The sequence below is a fragment of the Amblyomma mixtum genome, chromosome 1 (genome assembly GCF_055824585.1).
Source record: "Amblyomma mixtum isolate Tamu chromosome 1, ASM5582458v1, whole genome shotgun sequence".
NCBI lineage: Eukaryota > Metazoa > Arthropoda > Arachnida > Ixodida > Ixodidae > Amblyomma > Amblyomma mixtum.
In genome coordinates, this window is record NC_143012.1 from 181,318,082 (window position 1) to 181,335,537 (window position 17,456).

General features: G+C 48.8%; 1 protein-coding gene across 1 annotated transcript in view; it reads left to right on the forward strand.

The window, feature by feature from the left end:
- The window catches only part of LOC149370145 (luciferin 4-monooxygenase-like), a 243,308-nt gene that overhangs the window by 18,602 nt on the left and 207,250 nt on the right, over window positions 1–17,456 (forward strand). Inside the window, exon 4 of the mRNA XM_089576968.1 lies at window positions 784–986. Coding sequence (XP_089433094.1) covers window positions 784–986 — 203 coding nt within the window. The remainder of the gene's footprint in view (window positions 1–783; window positions 987–17,456) is intronic.

Below are 17,456 nucleotides of genomic sequence, written 5' to 3' on the forward strand. Positions count from 1 at the left end.
CTTCATTGTTGACTGGTATCCGCATACAGTCCCAATTAGGAGAACAGCTGGCCGCGTGTGGGTGAGTACGTAAATGATACAAAACGAGGGTGCTGTGCACGCCAGACGGTCACAATGCATTACGTGGAATTAAGTTGAATTAGGGTAGATTGTCGTGAAATATATACGGTGGTTTCTGGCGGAGCTCGATAGATAAATAGTGCATTACATTAGTAAGGGTGGATTCCGTAGAATTATGGTGGATTGAGGTAGGTTACGGGTGGATTCTGATTTCAGCGGATTACGTAGGATTACTTTGGATTAAGTGTAGATTAGGTAAGATTAAGTTTCAGTAGGGTGGCTTAAGTGGGACTACGGTGGATTGTGAGCTATTGCAGGTAGATTCTAGTGGATTGTGTAGATTAATGGTGGAGTACGTGGGATTATGTTGGATTAGGGGATTGGCCTGCATTAAGTGTGCATTGCAGTGGATTTGTGGGCGGAATAAAAGAAATCAATAGCTTTTTTCTGTACAGCGCCCTTGACTGCTCTTCCTGTTTTTTACTTTGTTCACAGCTCGCATATCTTAAGATTGTTCACTCGGTTAGGCTGCATGCTAGTTGATGATGCATGGCTGAAGTATTACAATGCAAGGAAGAAAAGACTAAACACAAGTAGAGACACAAGTGCTTTGTTGGCATCCGATGGTAGAATACTGCGGGTGCCCTCTAATCGCATGGTCAAGATTTCTTCTTCCGGCAGCTATTCGAAATCGGTCATGCTGCGCATTTCGTTCTTGTCCAGGGCCTTTTCTGCATGGGACACGCTGCTGGGTTCGTCTCAACCTCGAGTTTTTCAGCGCTGGACGAACAGCTATTCGAGGAATGCCCGGTCGCCGATCCCCGGGACACTGTCCTCGCTGTGTGCTACACTTCGGGGACCACCGGGTTGCCCAAGGGCGCTGAGGTCACCCACTACAGCTACGTCTGCTGTTACTACACCAGCAGGTACGAAGTGCAGGCAGAAAAGGTACGCTTCTTTTGCTCAGCCCAGCACAGAAATAAGATTCACATTTTCCTTTGTCTACAACTGAAATGGAAATAAGGTTTGTGGCATCTTGATATCATTAATTATTTCTGCGGCATTCATTTCATACGTTTGTGTAGATGGTTGCCAGAAAAAACTAAAATGTTGGCTCACAGGGAATGACAGGCGCCAAGCAGCGCGCAAAAATAGAAAGATGGCAATAGTCGTACATTAGAACTTATTTCGCCTGCAGTCGTACTAGAAACATTTCCTAAGTGAAAGAAGTGTTTGGTAAGGAAAGAGGCGCAGTATTCGCTTGATAAGGTATGTCACAAGGAAAATTGTATATGAGATGCCAGAATGCATTAAAAGGTTTTGATAAACGCAGCCGGTGCCTCGTGGTTCGAGCATTTTCCTCGGATGCGAGAAGTGCTGGGCTCGATCATTATTGCCGTCGGATACCCACCTGTTTTCCAGCGGGTGCAAGCTTTTAAAAGACCCCTGCCTGGCGCTTGCGCTTCCTTTGACGAGTAGACGTTTTTTTCGACCATATAATTGTTTAAATCCTTTTCGTACGGTAAAACCCGCTTGTGGCCCATTCTTTAATGGAAGCTGGTGCTAATGACGAGGAAACCAAATTCCATCGTGCGTACTCAGACTGCATGTGCACCTTGCTGCGAGAAACCACCTTTTCAAATTGAGACGTCCGTCAAAACTGAGTTTGATCAGGAAGTAGTGCAGCGGGGTTTACGGAGCTTTTCCTAACCGCACCCCTGGAAAAAAGCCGTGTTGCGGTCCTGGGTGCGCTTGTACACATTTTTACCGGGGGTGTACGCGGTAGGTTTCGAACCAGTTGCCTCCCGCATTTAAAACGGGCGCCAAAAACTTTAGGCCACGTACGGCTGCGGTATTTTACTTTACCGTCACAGTAAGTACTCGCTTTATGAGGAAAGAAATGAAAGTTGGTTCTAATCAATGCGAGCATTACATTCCTCGTTAGGGGCTGATGACATGCAGACCCATGTGAGCGCTCTTCTAGAGTAGGTTCTTGTTCTTTTCCAGTATCCATTGCACAAGCTTTAAACTACGTATTTTTGGCGAGCTGAACAATTCATCCATTCTGCCAAAAGTTCAAGTTGCAGAATATTTTGCGAGCACTAAATTTCGCAAGATAGACGTTACAGCACTGCGAAGTCTCCTTGTCGCGAAGCTAGGCGTTGACGAGTAAAGTCGATGTGTGGAGCTTCAAAAAAAAAAAAAGTTTTTGCAAGTGATTGAATTCACATTAGCTGACCTCGCTTCATCCATAAAACCAAGGTAAGGCTGCCGATACACAGGCACAGGGAATAGAGATTCTATTTCTTACTTTTGTCATTTGCCTTCTTGACAGGCCGATAAATATCGCAAAGAAAAGTGAATAGTCAGGAAATCAAAGGTATCAACAACGTCCTTCAGCAATCCCCGCAAAGCTCCCGCACGGCTACGAGCAGTCAAAGCAAAAAGATAAGGCATGCCACAACTTATTCGCCTTCTAAGCACCGCTAGAAGAGGGATGGTTTGCAGCTCTGAAAAAGAAAAACCATTAAGCCAGCTGATTAAGAAACAAGTGAACAAGGCCAACTCCTCCAGAGTCGAGAAAGAGGAACAAGTTGTCTCTCCGCATAGGCTCCCACTGAGAGCTCTAAACAAAGGTGGCGAATAGACTGTGTTGCACTTGAACCTTCTTCCTCGCACAGTGCGTCAATTGCAACGCATAGGCAAGCTTTGCAACCAAAAAGGTGTTGCAAACTTGTGCCAAGCCATATATCGAGAGCTTCCGACTCATCCACGCCTGCGTTTGGCGCCTCCCACAGAGAATCTGTGTCTCCCGAAACGCCATTATTCTGGGTGTGATGAAGCGGAACCCCACGATAGTGCATGGAATCAGAGTCCCAGCCTATGCCACCAAAACGATTATGTTTCGTACTGTAGTAGCCCAACCAGAATTCTTTTGATTTTTCCGAATTTAGGGCCGCGCCAGTAATGTCGAAGAACTGCGCTGCTAAATACAAAGCTTCAAGCACACTCTTTTCATCAGAACAGAAAAGAGTGATGTCATTAGCGTAGGTTAAATTCTAATTTCCGACTGATCAAGCGCGATTCCTGGAATATCTTTGCATCTGATGGCACTAAGACAGAATGGTTATAGTTATAAAGCAAACAACACAGGTGATAATGGGACATTGATTTCGTCCTACACTCAAAGCGGGTGGAAGGGTTTGGGAGTGGTAACCTGCTCTCCGTGTTATTGGTAACCTGCCTGCCCTAGTTCAGGGCTATAAAATTATTTTTAAAAAATTCAGTGCAGTTGCACGTGTCCACCGTGGCACTGCACATCAGCTCATTCGTCGAGATATGGACCGCCTCCCGAATAATCATCCGTGCAAAAATGTGTATTAAGGGAACTTGGGACAAGCAACCTTTGTCTCACAAGCACCGCTGGTGGCTGTGTTTGAAGCTGCCGCGGCATAGGCGTTCCGCTTAACCGCCTCCCCATTGCACCACTGATGGTATAAGTACTCCCCACGGTCTATGAATCTATGAAACAGAAGGACACCTTGCGCGGCCTGAGATCTCTAACAATGTCGAATTGTACTGTTAATGGCAGTTCAAGCATCATTCAAGTTTTTCTCCCTCTCCGAACTCCTGCTCTGAAGCGTAAGCACGAGCGAATTTTGCGAGCTTAAGCGCTTAGCCCGAAAAACCCAGCGTCTTATCTCTGCAGTCGCACGCTTTCCTTGGCAACACGACTCAACTGGCACAGAAACTTCGGGACCAGTATCTGTGTACAGCCCAAGACCGTCGTGGATCTGCATATTCTTATGCAGGCAGAGAGAACACGGAGCTGGATCAACATTTCCAGCTCCATGATCTGCAGGCGGCTCTCGCCAAAATGAAACGGGGCACTGCGCCAGGAAGGGATAAGGCCACCGTCAAGCTTTTGACGAACCTGCCCCACTTGGCATACCAGTCCCTCGTGGAATACGTCAATGCGATTTGGCGCGGGGACACCCCCCTGCCAATCGAATGGAAAACGGCTCTGGTCACTTTTATTCTAAAGCTGGCAAACCACTTAACACAGATAACCTCCGCCCCATCTCTCTCACCTCCTCTGTGGGCGAACTAATGTAGACAATAGTGTGGGATCCGTTATCTACATATCTTGAACACAAACATGTCTTTGCGAGCACCATGTTCGGATTCCGCCCACACAGATCCGCACAGGATGTCCTCCTGCAACGCAGTCGGGAAGTCCTTGACCCCCTCGAATGCCCCCATAATGACCGGGTAGTACTTGCCTTGGATCTTAAAGGGGCATTTGATAATGAAATGCAAAAACACATGAAATCATACTCACTAACCTAAGCCAGACCGACGGTGGCCTCAACACTTTCCGATACATAAGCCAATTGTTAATGGATCGTCAATCCTGCATTCGAATCCAAGATAGAGAGCATGGTCCTTGCCTAGTCGGCACGCGGGGAAACCCCCAAGGCGTGGTACTTTCTATGACAGAGCAAAATGTTATGCCTGTAAAACGGAAAACTGCGCATGTATCCTGCGCAGACCGCTTATCGCACGCGTCCTTAAATACAGCTGCGTTGTGGAATAAAACGGCTTTTCTTCCCTGCTGTTCGTCTCGTTTACACGGTGTCAGAAGTGGCGCCGGCAGTTCGTTGCTGCCGTGCAGCGAGCTGTAGCATGTGGACCAAGTCGTCACGTTAATGACCGGCGTGTGTCCCTGAGGCCCCAGTTCGAGACAGCTGGTCTTCCAGAACAGAGACACAACGATGAGTTCGACGCTGCTACCTCCGCCTAGGCCTCTAGACGCTACAGGCGACGTTTTCGACAACTGGACTGTCTGGAATCAGGACGCTACTTTTTTGATGGCTATTGGCGAAGAGGCAAGACGTACATTCCGTACCTTCAAGTTTGAAAAAGAGGAGCAGAGAAAGGATTTGGAGTCTTTAAGCCTGAAGTTTGAAGAGTATTACAAACCGGCCACAAACCTCACGTTCAACGAGTTCCGGTTTGGTTCCAGGAACCAGCGGGATGGCGAATCGTTCAACGATTGGCTCACAGAGCTCAGGACTCTCGCGAGGTTATGCGAATTTCGAGAACTTGAGCACAGGCTTCTACGAAGCCAAATAATCCTCGGTATGAGATACAAAGAATTGCAGCAAGGACTCATCTCGGAAATCCATCCTATACCAAAAGAGTAGAAATCTGTCGTGCTAAGGAACAGGGTAAAGAGCAGTTCGCGCAGATCCAAGCAGGAACCGTCCCGTCTTCTGCGCCACAAAGAAGCATAGACGCGGTAAAAGCAAAGGCGACAGCATGCTCATTATGTGGCTTACAACAGCACAAAACCAGAAGGTGTCCCGCATTAGGAAGGTATTGCAACAAATGTAACGGCCCAAATCATTTTGCGAGTGTATGCCGCACATCCCGCTCGAAAGCGCCGCCAGAAGGACGGCGCATACGACAAGTAGAAATCGCCGAGGACGAAGAATATTTTTTCAAAAGTTGGAAGTTCATGCAGTAGCCAGCGACGAGCACTGGTCAGCAACGGTAAATGTCGCCGGTGTCGCAGTGAAATGTACGATAGACACCGTTGTGTCATGCCAGAAACAATGTTTCGAAAGGTAGGAACCGCGCCAGCGTAAAATTGCTCGGCTACGTTACGTACGTTTTTTGGCCATACAGAAAAGGCTATCGCGAAGTTAAACCTTCGCGTCCCTAACAAGACGCAAAGTACAGAAGCAACGTTCTTCATTGTTCTTCAAAATGTGCCGGTTACGTTGAGCGGAGATGCTGCTAAGCGATTGGGCCTGATACAACGCATAAATGCGGTCAACGCAGAATACTCTCGGGACTTCGTAAAGAATTTGAAGACGTCTTTCAAGGTCTAGGACAATTTAAGGGCATCACCTATCGCCTGCAGATGAAGCCCGAAGCACGAGCCACCGTAAAACCTGCGAGAAGAATTGCTGTTGCCCTGCAAGAGCCCGTGAAAGCAAAACTAGATGAGATGGAACACGACGGCGTCATTGCAAAAGTGACAGAGCCGTGCTCTTGGTCCAGTTATATGGTTGTAGTGCAGAAAAATGGGAAGGTGCGCATATGCTTGCACCCTTCAGATATGTCGATTCTAAGAGAACACTACCATATGCCTACATTGGAAGACGTAATACCGCGGCTGCAAGGAGCCAAATATTTTTCCACTCTCGATGCGGCGTCAGGGTTTTGGCAAACCACCCTTGATGAAGAACGTTCGCGTGTTTGCACCATGAGCACTCCCTTCGGAAGGTACAGGTTTCTCCTGATGCCATTCGGCATCACATCGGCACCACAGGTTTTCGAACGCGCAATGCACAAGGTGGTTGTAGGGTTGGTAGGCGTAGCTGTCGTGATGGATGATATATTGGTCTGGGAGACCTCAAGGAAGGAACACGACCGGAACCTCGTGGCTTTACTTCAACGCTGCAGGCAACTCAACCTAAAGCTTAATACAAAAAAGTGCCAATTTTTGCAGTCCAAAGTACGCTACGTGCGCGACATCTTCACCGCAGAAAGACTTTCCTTGGACCATGACAGAGTGCAAGACATCATGCAAGGGCCAGCACCAGGGAACTGTAAGCAGCTGCAAGTATTCCTTGGTCTGACTGAGTTGTCTGAGTTGTCTTGAGCTGACTGAGTTGTCAGCTCCCGTGTCGACCAAGGCAGTAACCGCGTGACCGTCGACTGTAACTTCAAGTTCACTTCTTCGCGTTTTCGTATTACACGTGCTCTTCGGTGTACAATCTCGGCTTCGTCGAGCAGTGAAGCTGCGGTGGGCGTACTCCACCGTTACTTCTCTGGGCGGTGGTAAAAGCTTCGACTCTGGCCGCGTCGTCATCGTCGTCGGTGTTGTCGTCGTAGCTGAGGCATGGTCTTGCGTTTTCGTCGATGGAGGATATTTTTTCTTGCGCTCAGAAGCAACCTCACCTCCAGAGGCTGCTTTATTTAGTTTAATCTTCGGGGGCTGGGGGATCGTCCACGCACTGCGTACCCTCGGCTAGGAGATAAAAAGCGCGGTGGTGATGGGGACGGAGAACGCGAAAGGCGGCTCGGCGATGAGTATTCTTCCCGACGCAAAAACTCCTTGATTTCGGCTGGTCGCTGGCCGGGTCGGGGTGGTGGGGCGTCGTAAGAAAATCCTCGGATGCCCATTCTCCTGTATGGGCAGTACCGGAGAATGTGACCGGCTTCGCCACAGTGGAAGCATAATGGGCGGCGCTGGTCGGGTGTTCTCCACTAGTTGCATTTCTTCGGCCGTGTGCGACTCTCGTAGGACGGGCGGGTTGGGGCGATAAGGCGGCGGTCCAGCGCAGCTGGCTGAGGGCGATAAGGGCTTGGGTCCCGCGGTCGAGGGGCAGGACGGCGCACAGCTCCGGCGTAAGTCATGGCTGGGGGCTGCAGAGGCTGCGTGGGTGTCGGCGTCACACCCAAGACCTGTTGAACCTCGTCCCGGACGACGTCAGTGAGCGATGAAAGCTGCGGCTGCGTTCCCGTTTGCAGCAATCGTTGAAGCTCTTCTCGCACAGCTTGACGGATAACGTCCCGCAGGTTATCGTTGTTAACGGTGTCCAGGCAGTTTGCTGAGAGGACGCGCTGCTGGCGGTCATATTGGCGGGCTCGGGCGTCCAGGGTTTTTTCCATTGTGGATGCTTCTACGAATTCCGCGACGGTATTCGGTGGGTTGCGGACGAGGCCGGCAAAGAGTTGCTATTTAACTCCTCGCATAAGCAACTTCACCTTCTCTTCTTCCTTCATGTTCATGTCGGCACGCCGGAAGAGACGCTTCATCTCCTCAGTAGACACTGCAACGGTCTCGTTTGGGTGTTGTATGCGAGACTGTAGCAGCTGCTGGGCTCTGTCCTTTCGCACGACGTTTGTGAAGGTCTTCAGAAGCTGTTCCTTGAAGATTTCCCAGTTGGTAAGGCTGGCTTCCTCATTCTCGAACCAGACTCTTGCTGGTCCCTCCAGGGCGAAGAAGACGTACCTAAATTTCATGGCATCGTCCCAGTTGTTGAAGACATCCACACGGTCGAACTGCTCCAGCCATTCTTCGGGGTCAGCGCCAGCCGAAGCGTCGAAGGTTGGTGGCACCCGGGACTGCTGCAGAATGATTGGAGTGGTCGTCTGGAGCAAGCTCATGGTGGACGTTGGTACTTGCTTTCACTTCCGGGTAGGGTCCGGCAGGGTCCCGAACTCAGGTGCGTCGCTTAGCAGACGTCGGCTTGCGCGGTGTACTGGAGTCAGGTCCTCCGGTGAATGACTCAGAGGGCTGGCGTCACGACTTGCTTGGGGTGTCCTCTATTAGAAGGCTACCCCGCACCTCCACCAGATGTCACGTTGTAGTGACGGCAGTCCAGCGGTCAGGAAGACACCAAAAAGTCTTGTAAACGAAGCTCTTTATTGAGGCTGATTTGCGCCCACAAAAGAACTGAATCACTCGGTGGCAGCGTAAGCAACAAACCTGCTCGTCATTCGTCGAACTAAGAATGCCGGTTGCTCGCGGCATCGCTCAATTTCAAAGCCGGCAAGGAAACTTCGAGATAACAGGTCGAGATCATCTAGAGTAATCTGGAAACACGTAGATGCAGCTCGGCATGGCTGTGATCACTCTAGATTAGTCCGGTCGCTTCTCGCGTCACGAACACAAATGATAACACCCCTTTCCTGCGGCCTTGCGTGAATGAACGGACACTACAAAGATACGTGGCAATATCATAAGGCTTCAGCGGATACCGAGCCATTGGTGCATTGGGGGAAACGAGCGTGCTGATGTCGAGACTCGGTTAGCACATGATGATGGTGTTGTAATTGAAATAGCCTTTTCCAGATCTGACATTGGAGCCTTGCTGGCGCATTTAATGCAAGCCGAAAAGCAATTGCACTGGAACGGTTCGAGCCAACAACACGACCGCATCTCAAGCTTGACGCTGGCTTACGATTTCATCTGCCATCTTGGGTAATACGACGTCTCAAGGAACTTTATTCCACCGGCTACGCCGTGGCATTACCTACACCAAGCACTACCTTCACAAGATCGAAATAGGAACTAACCCGTATTGCTTACAGTGTCACACTCCAGAGACTACTGGGCAGCTGCTTTGCGAGTGTCCGAACTACACTGATGAGAGGGAAGCGACCGTGAGACAACTGAACTCTCGCCCTATCTATGAAGAAACTGTTCCAGGTGCCAGGGCGGAACGTTGATTTGTGGTGTGTGACAAAGGCCGTGCTGAAGTTTCTATATGAAACGCCTGGATACCCGTCTGTGACCATCTGTGCATTGCCTACACGATTTGCACTGTTTACTTGGTTTATGGTTTGACATGCTTGGGAGTGCACATTTGTGTTTCCGTTGAGCCCCTACTCCAGTATGTGTTAATGGCATGCGTCGGTGTGTGTTCAAGATATGAGTTTGACGTGCATATACTCACCACGATGGTAGTGCGAACCAGTGTGTTGTGTGGACATCACCCATGAAACTCATTGTATTATGCCATCATCAACCTTCATTCGCACTTTCCCTTTCCTCCCCTTTCCCCAGTGTGGAGTAGCAGGCCAGGGCCATGGGACCACCGGCCGACCTCACCTCTTTTCTCTCCTTTTTCTCTCAAACACATGAGGTAGGCCCGGCTGGTGGCATCATGAAGATAGCACTCACAGGCTCGGATGGCAACCTGAAATTTAGCGCATCAATCAGGTTAGGAGACCCAACCCAAGTGGAGGAGGCAAATATAGCGCTCACAATGACCACTCACCAAAGAACGATTGTAATCATGGATTCGCAAGAGTATTGCAGGAATTACATCAGAGGCAGAATAGGGCAGGTAGACATTAGGATTCTCAAAAAACATAATGGAAGGCAGAAGGCAAGCAAAGCTTGTATGGAGACCAGCGCATCAGTCCGAAGATGGGAATGTAGGCGCATACGCTGCAGCCGGAGCAGTTCCTACCCCTGGCACCATAACACACGGGCGAATGCAACTACTTAAAGACGCGGGCCACACACTTAGAAATTGTATAACGCTCTAGGGCAACAAAGGAGAATACTCGCCACTGGATGAAAAATACTAGGACCAGGAAATAACACTGCGAAGATGCGAACACAACTAAAGCTAAAAAAGACTTAATGCTCGGCCTCCAGAAAGCTATAAAGCCCCATTGCGCTCACTGTTGCATAGGGGTGGACCTGTGACACATGGCATGATTGGTAGAACGGATGGTGGTAGCCGCACAGGGCATTACCCCCTTACCTTGAGACCAGTGGGCGCCGAACGCGCCGATGCTCCCCGCACGACGACCTCGGAGGGGATTACATGCCATTTCTGGGAAAGGGTCGGGACGGTCGCGGTGGGGACGGAGACGGGGTTGTCAGGATGTGTGTGTTGTGTCGTTGACTTGCCGTGGTAGGTGATGTAGTGTGCCGCCTTTTCCCTCCATGTAATAAATGGTGGTTGTTGTGTTGCAGAAAAAAAAATGTGTGTGGTGGCTAGTGGTTACAATAACGCCTAGCGGATCACTCCGTTACTACAATGATCCAGCCGCCGCGGTGGATCAGTGGTTATGGTGCTCGGCTGCTGACCCGAAAGACGCGGGTTCGATCCCGGCCGCGGCGGCTAGAATTTCTATGGAGGAGAAATTCTAGAGGCCCATGTACTGTGCGATGTCAGTGCACGTTAAAGAACCCCAGGTGGTCGAAATTTCCGGAGCCCTTCACTACGGCGTCTCTCATAGCCTGAGTCACTTTGAGACGTTAAACCCCATAAACCAAACGAAACCAAACTACAATGGTCCTGCCAAAATAACGCTCCAATAGAAAGGATAAATGAACCGGTAATTGAAGTAGTGGAGAAAAGGCTGTCCAGCTCCAAACGGATCGTTCAGCGGGAGCTTACCAAATGGGGAGGCCAGGCTGCAAGGTACAATGCACGGCCGGAGTAGGAGACCGACCACAAATATTAGTTCCAAGTAAAATTAGTTCATCATCATCTGATCATGTTTCCTTGATAAGTACAGACAAGTGGCATGAATACTCAATGGCGCTTTTTAAATAGAGCGCCATAGATTAAAATGAAATGCCTGACTTATTTCTTTGCGAGGAATACCCTAGGATCTACGTGTTGGCGTTTAAATTTAAACCCTGTCATCAAGCGGGGCACTTTTGGCTGCCTGTCTTGCTTAATGTACAGTGAGGGAGAAAAGTCTCCGGACCACGTATTCCTCAGACGAAGCTTATAGCTCTACTATCAGAAAGCGGCTGGGGACCGCACTTGTGGAGATGAAAGAACAAAAATTTAACTTTTACCTCCACAAGTGTTGTCGCCAGCTGCCGACTAATAGCAGAGCTATCGGCTTCATTAGAGGAACACGTGGTCCAGAAACTTTTGTCCCCGACTGTATATATATACGCACCATTATATGCGTCAATATGCGGCAGCAGATCTCAGAAGAGTTCTTGAGCTTCACTGAGAGGACATATTAATATCTCCCAAGAAAAAACATTTGCAGCTATTCCACTTCCCATGCAACTTCTTTGTAGAATGCCGCTTTCCTAACGCCATGCCACACTGGCTGAGTAGCGGTTAGCTACTCCAGGCGCCCCTAACCAAGCTGCTTTGTGGCTACCCGAAGTAATAAATCTTTCTGGTCATGAAAATACAAGTATAGAGGCCCGTGTACTGTGCGATGTCAGTGCACGTTAAAGAACCCCAGGTGGTCGAAATTTCCGGAGCCCTCCACTACGGCGTCTCTCATAGCCTTAGTCGCTTTGGGACGTTAAACCCCATAAACCAAACCAAACCACAAGTATCTTTGGACGTTAAGCTTCAGTTCAACGTTCACAAGCGCCAGTTTGCCGGCCTCCAAGTTCCAGAATGGGTTATTTCGGCTCACAGACTCAGTCGTAGAGCGCCACATGTTGCTGTCCATGCTGTAAAGCCTAGCCACAGTTCCCCTGTCGATAGCGGTCACCCTGGCTGAATATAAAATTGGCCGGATATACAGTCGCATTAAAGAGGTAAGCTCTCGTAAATATGGCAGTGTGTCTCTTTCGCCAAGGGTAAAGCTTGCTTTCAGTAATGTGCAGTTTTAGCCGCCATCGGTTTTTGACGAAGAGTTGACGGAGCTTCTTGCTCTAGGCACCTAGCCAGGCACCTTGAAGTTTTCGGGATTAAATTCAGCTCCGGAAAACTGACAGTGGCAGCTTGCTAGCCGGATAACCTCCCTTGTTTGTTCCTGCGTCCTGAAGAGGAATGCTGAGTCATCCGCTTATTCGAGGACGCGTAGTTCCAAATCCGTGATGGTTTTAGGGATTAGCAATCTGCGACACAGGGGCAACAAGTGGAAGGTAAATAGTACAGAAGACATCAGCCTACCTTGTCGTACCGGTCTATATCACCGAATGGAGTTGCTCGGTATGTCATTAAGAACGATTGAGGTACTTAGATACCTGTAGCAAATTCTTAGCCAATCTGTGACGTCGTTGCCGAAATCATACTGGTGGAGGACATAAAAGGGGACGGATGGTCTTCATGCTATGGAAGCCGGCGTTTATGGAGCAACCTTTAAAGCCACATAGTTGGTATCTCCTGTCACACTGATGAAGCGGATTCGAAGTCGAGCGAGTGAATGTTCTAGCTAGAATGCTGTAGTCTGTGGAAATAAGACTGATCGGCCTGTAATCCGCTACACTGGGTGTTCAATGAGAACACGGCTTCTTAGGAATCAGAACTAAATTGCTGGAATGCATGTTAGGGCGGAGAAGCCTTCGTTTGCTGACGTCCTCGAAAACTACCGCAAGTATTATGGCTCAGTTCTTTCCCGAGGTCTCGCCAAGATTCGACATTTATGCCGTCTCGGCCGAGTGAGCTATTCTGAGGGACCTTTGATATTATGTGCGCTATTGCGCCCCTGGTGTCTTCACGAAACTTGGGTAGTTCGCTTGTGACTTCGGGTGGCATGGGCTCTGGCGACAGGGAACCGACCCGGAACAACCATCGAACGCCGCCACCACCTGTCCGGGCAACGCCGCCGCTGTAAGAGAACTTGCTTAAATTGTCCCAAGCGGCAAACTCTCTTTCAAAAGCGCTCAATTGCGCCGATGGCTACGCCTCGTACAGCGCCCTTTCCCGACTGCGAATTACTAGTTCCAGGTGAACTAGTAATTCCTCCTTAATCCTCCGAATGTTCTCACGGATTTCCACCGGCCTCTCCTGGTTGGCCTCAACGAGTTCATAAAGAGCACTTCTAAGGTGCCGTTGCTTAACTTTATCGAAATTGGCTATTTTTCGGATCATCTTGGCGGTCATGCTTGCCTCATTTGCTTTACACAATGCGTAAGATCTAGAATTAAGCCTCCTCCGCGTTCATGGAAAACGATCATGGAGAGAACTGGCTCCGCAGGAGCGGCAGACGCGCTCACTCCGAACCGGTTTTCGCACTGGCGCACTACCGGAATACAGGATTTTGTTTGCGCCGTTGCACACACGTAAGCTGAGTGAGAATTCGAACCCGTCAGCCTGTCCGTAAAAAAATCGATGGCGTTGCTCAAGCGCTGTCGGCATGCGTCGATCCGACGGCAGTATCGAAGTTGGGAGTTTTCTAGTCCAATCATGTTCGTATGGTTACGTTCAGTATGCCGCAAGATATGAAGGCGTTAGCGGCGACGACAGAAATAGCTATCAGAAGCAGAAAATGCCTCGTTATACATCAAAATTCAAACCACCGCAGCGGGGGCCTAGTCGTTTGAAGATCCGTCTCGCATGCGGCAGGAGCGGAGTTCGATCCGCAGTACCACCGGGCCGTCATCATCATCATCATCAACCTGACTACTCTCACTGCAGGGCAAAGGCCTCTCTCATGTCTCTATAATTAAAAATGCCATTTTCCAGCTGTGCCCACTGTGCCCTGCGTACTTCCGCCGTGTACCCATCGGTGAAACAATGATTACAAGCTTTCCCCTGCCTTGTGCTCGGTTAATTGCTTGGCAAATCAGGTTCTGACCCCACCTTGAGCATAAAAAAATTACCGACGATTACGTTACTTCCTAATGCGAAATTTGAGCGCAGCAAATAAGCTGTTTCACCTTTTCGATAGATTGAGGCAAAGAAATCGAGCAACACATGTATGCGCTATCACAGAATTTTTTTTTAGCAGACGGAGGACTTCCATCGGTCGTCTCGCTCATGGGTCAGAAAGAACTGGCAGATAATTTCGCAGTGGCGAACGGCAGCGGCAATTTCGGCTCGGGCGGTGCACATATACAGATCCGCCGCCACCGATCTGGCTCTCTGATTGCCACCGCACAGGGCGAACGGCAGCGGCAATTTCGGGTCGGGCGGTGCACATATACAGATCCGCCGCCACCGATCTGGCTCTCTGATTGCCACCGCACAGGGGTTGCATTGGAGGAGGAGCGAAGAAAGGAATTAAGTTCGAGCCGGCGCTTTGACAACCGGAGACTCGCAGGAAGAGGGGGGAGGGGGGCGGCGTGTACACCCAGCGGCAAACGATGGGGGCAGAAGCGCGCGCAGCAAGCGGACAACACGATAAAGGGAGGAGGGAAGAGATAGCAGCGACTGACTGATGCCGCTGACGCCGATAGTGAGTCAACCCCAGCTGCGGATGAAAGGGGGGCGGAGCTGGTTACGAGGCCGACGACAACGCCGACGCCAACGACGACGCGAAACCCAGGAACGGACGCCAAAGAGCTGCGCTCTAAAACAACGTTGCGCTCTTTCGCCACAGATGCCGTTGTGCCATAAAAATTACGAGGAACTTTAGCGGCTAAAGTGGTGAAAGGCGAAAGCCTGAGTGCTGCATTCTGCTACGCGATTGTTCACTGCAAATTTTGTTGGTGCATTAATTAACTGCCAATTAAGGACGCTTAAGCTTCGCCTTTAGGAGTGGAACGCGACAGCGTGTTGTAGCGCTGCAACGGAGTCCAAGGAACGCCACCACCCGTTCGGCGCGATGCGTTGCCCTTTGAACGCAACGCTGTTTCAGGAAAGGAAATGGGGCTGTAATTCTCTGTCATCTTGGTGGACACCTGAGCCGCACCGTACAGAAAGGGAGGAAGTGTGACTTAAAGAAGAAATAGGGGCCGTAATGAAGAAAATGAAAATTGTATTTGAGGAAAGGAAATTACTCATTAACTGTCTCACATATTTCGGTGAACACCCATCAAATTCGAGCGCGGTGACGTCACGACAACTTGGACCAATCTGAAACGCGGACAAATACGCCTTGCTCGTCGGTAAATTGGTTTTTGAGGAAAGGAAATGTATCTGTCTCTCATATCTCGATGGACACCTAAACCTCGCCGTAACGGGAAGGGAGGAAGATCGGAGTGAACGAAGACACCGTATTCACTAGACGCACCTTTGTTCATTCCAAACCATCGAGCTGGCATGGCGGAGTGGTAGCGTGCTCGACTCGCACTCCGGAGACCGGGGTTCGATTCCCAAGCTCGGCCAATTTCTTACTCGGTTTTATATATGTGGTCTGACTAGAAAGGTTAATTAGATTAATTGGTTAAGTAATTAACTGAACTCAGTCAAACTTACTTGAAGCATCACTATACGATCCCTTTAATTGGTTGCATTGTTAGTAGCCAAAGTACAAATGGTCCCGTTTGAAATTCGCGCACTGTGACGTCACGACCGTTTCGACGAACTGAAAAGCGTGACATTTCTGTCGACAGCTCCTGCTTACAATGATGAGGCATTAAAGGCTTCCGCCTTAAAAATTCATAATCGTCACCAATTTGAAACCAGCCTAAGAGGAAGGCCTCCAGTTAGCGATAGCAGAAGCGACGGGAGGCGAAACCGCTAAAGCACAACGATAGCTACAGCAAGTCAGGCAATGCAGATAAGGCCATGCCTTATCTGCATATTCATTATGTCCATGTGGACAGAGATTCGTCTTCGTAATATGGGGATTTCTAAGGCAACCGTTATATTCAAAAGATGGAATAGAAAGAGCATGTCCGAATACAGCTCTATATCGGTTTTTCTGGTGGTTTGCAAGAGGTCTGGAAAGAATAATGCTTAGAGTTACTACTGGGGCTAGTTGGTACATTATCCAAGAGGTAACAAGAAGTGCTTTTCAAATGGATACTGCTCCACTGAGATGATTTTTGAAGTCTGGTTACTGAATTCTTTGCAATTGCAGTCCTTATTGGACCTGTTAAATTTGTTGTATACAGGATGTTTCACCTAAGAATTTGCACAATTGTTAAAAATAGGCTTTCTGGGTTAGTATAGCACTTTTCGGCATAGCATTGTCAGCGATGTAGTGCAATGGAGTAGGCTAAGTCGTGCTAACAGGCTGGCTAACTAACATTGAATAGTCAGCTTTTTAAGTATGACCGCTAGGCTTCTTAACTATTGACCTGCGAGTAACCCTCCCTAAATAATATACATATCAGTTTTTGGAAGTATAGTCATTCGGTTACCCTAGGCGCTGTGACCCCGAAAAATTTTCCTTTTTCGACGAGTTACGTGCACTGCAGAGGTTGCTTTGCCTGCAAGCTTATCGAAAACAAACGTATTTTGGCACGATGCTGCCAAACTTTGCTCACCCACAGCGCCGAGGGTAACCGCATTTTCGAAATTCTAAAAAAACTGATGTGGATATTACTTAACGTGGGCTACATGCCTGTCAATAATTAAGAAGCCTAACAGTAATAGTTATACACTTAACTATTTAATATTAGTTAAGCAGCCTACTAGTTAGCATTTCTAAGGCGTGTTTCGATGTACTGTACAGCTGAAAAAGCTATGTCTAAAACGAGCTCTTCTAAATAAAAAAGCCTATTTTAAAAATTCTGCAAAATTTTCGGTGAAAAAACCTATATTACGCCGTTTATAGAGACATACTGCGTACGTCATGGATATATTTCCTATCTCAGCCATAAGCCGCTTCTTTGTGCAGCGCTATATCACGTCTACCGTTGCTAAGGTGTCTTCGCTCGTTCAGCTCGCGGAAAAGAGAGGTAGCCGTGACGCTGTTACGCTGCGTAAATACAAATCTAAACCTTTATTACTCCGCTCACTGTTCACAACGTCGACTGTTTCAATGACATGACGTGAAATTTATTCGCAGATCAAAATATTCTTACCCACCTGTGGTTTGTGCCTCAAATCACGAAGAGAAAACGAAGCTGTCGCAAACATTGTTTTTATTTTTGCAACGTTTTCAACGCTACTGTATAGCGATCCTTCCAGCCGTTCCGAAGATCAAGAATCCCCTTTGGTTTTCTCAGGTAGGATAAAGAGATGCTATCACTCCCACCAGGGAAGACTCAATTACAAAGACACTTAGGATATACTAGTGGAATCTTAAGCTAAGAAGGG